Source organism: Macadamia integrifolia, chromosome 1 (assembly GCF_013358625.1).
Source record: "Macadamia integrifolia cultivar HAES 741 chromosome 1, SCU_Mint_v3, whole genome shotgun sequence".
In the NCBI taxonomy this organism is placed as follows: Eukaryota; Viridiplantae; Streptophyta; class Magnoliopsida; order Proteales; family Proteaceae; genus Macadamia; species Macadamia integrifolia.
The window spans coordinates 24057662-24059224 of NC_056557.1; the positions used below are offsets into that span (position 1 = coordinate 24057662).

The following is a 1563-nucleotide window of genomic DNA, read 5'->3' on the forward strand; positions in this document are numbered from 1 at the left end:
CTCATTTGGGGCTAATGGGCCGTCTACAGATTGAGGCACATTGCCAATTACTATAAATTGAATTACCATTTATAAATGTATGTGTGATAGCATATAACTATTGTCTATTTCCTAGTTCGAGAATCTGAATTTGATTTGGATATCTAAAGATCATATTTTCTTATGTTTTTTTGCAGTTGTTATTGTCGCTATCATCGCAATAATGATTGTATAATTAAATGGATGAACTGGTTGGCTACAAAACGGGCTATGACGTATGGGCATGTCGAAGTCGGGAATCCAACACCACAGGAATCCTCTTTGGTTCCAGACCCACAAATTGAAGCAACAATGAAGAGATTTTTTAGTGATATTGCCAAGGAGAAGCCCATCATGTTCTCAGCTCAAGAGCTGTCTGGATGTAGTCAGAATTACAAAACAAGATTGGGATCTGGCGGCTTTGGTATTGTATATAAAGGTCAGTTCCCAAATGGGGTACCAGTGGCAATCAAAGTCCTTGACAAAGCTTCAGACGAGCAAGCTAAAGAGCAGTTCATGGCAGAAGTAAGCACAATTGGTAGAACTTACCATGTCAATTTGGTTAGACTCTATGGTTTTTGTTTTGATTCCACAGTGCAAGCTCTAGTCTATGAGTATATGGATAAGGGGTCCCTTGATGGTTTATTGTTCAACAAGAACCAGAGAATCGATTGGGAGAAGCTGCACGAAATAGCAATTGGGACAGCGAAAGGGATTGCATACTTGCATGAAGAATGTCAGCAGAGAATAATTCACTACGATATAAAGCCAGGGAATATCCTCCTTGATGCGGAACTATTTCCCAAGGTTGCAGATTTTGGATTGGCTAAGCTTTCTAATAGAGATAGTACCCATATAACCATGACAAATTATAGAGGGACACCAGGTTATGCTGCACCGGAGCTGTACATGCTATACCCAGTGACCCATAAATGTGATGTCTATAGCTTTGGTATGCTTCTATTTGAAATTCTTGGAAGGAGAAAAAACCATAACCCTAATCTACGCGAGCCAGAGGATTGGCTACCAAGATGGACATGGGAGATGTTTGAGCAAGGGAAGCTAAGTGAACTTTTGCAACATTTTGGGATTGAAGAGAATAATAAAGAGAAGGCAGAGAGGATGTCAATGGTGGCCTTGTGGTGTGTTCAATACTTCCCAGATTCAAGACCACTTATGAGCAATGTGGTGAAAATGTTGGAGGGAGGAACAGAAATTAAGCCTCCTCCAAACCCATTTCAACATCTAGTGTCTGCTACTCGAAATTTGACTCCCAGCATTTCTTATTAGTACTATTCTCTCTCAAAAGAATAACTATCTATCTTCTACCTCAGGTTAAGAGGATGTTCAATCAAATCTGACTACAACTAAACTTGACCATGAAATTCGATTTTTGTTGATTTGATTTGTGAGATTATTTATGGGAGAGAGTTTTCTATGCTCTCGCATCTACGCGGAGGCCAATGAGAGTGCCCAAGGAAACAATAAGGGTGGGATTTTTATCTTTCATAGGAGGCAAACCAATCATTTCATGGGCTTGTGTCT

The 1563-nt window shown here is 39.9% G+C and overlaps 1 protein-coding gene across 1 annotated transcript; it reads left to right on the forward strand.

Moving 5' to 3' along the window:
- The first annotated feature begins 321 nt into the window (after positions 1-321).
- On the forward strand, positions 322-1308 carry LOC122072166 (rust resistance kinase Lr10-like). Its single transcript, XM_042636739.1, has one exon. The coding sequence runs from the start codon at positions 331-333 to the stop codon at positions 1306-1308; it is 978 nt and encodes a 325-aa protein (XP_042492673.1). The 5' UTR covers positions 322-330.
- The last annotated feature ends 255 nt before the right edge of the window (positions 1309-1563 follow it).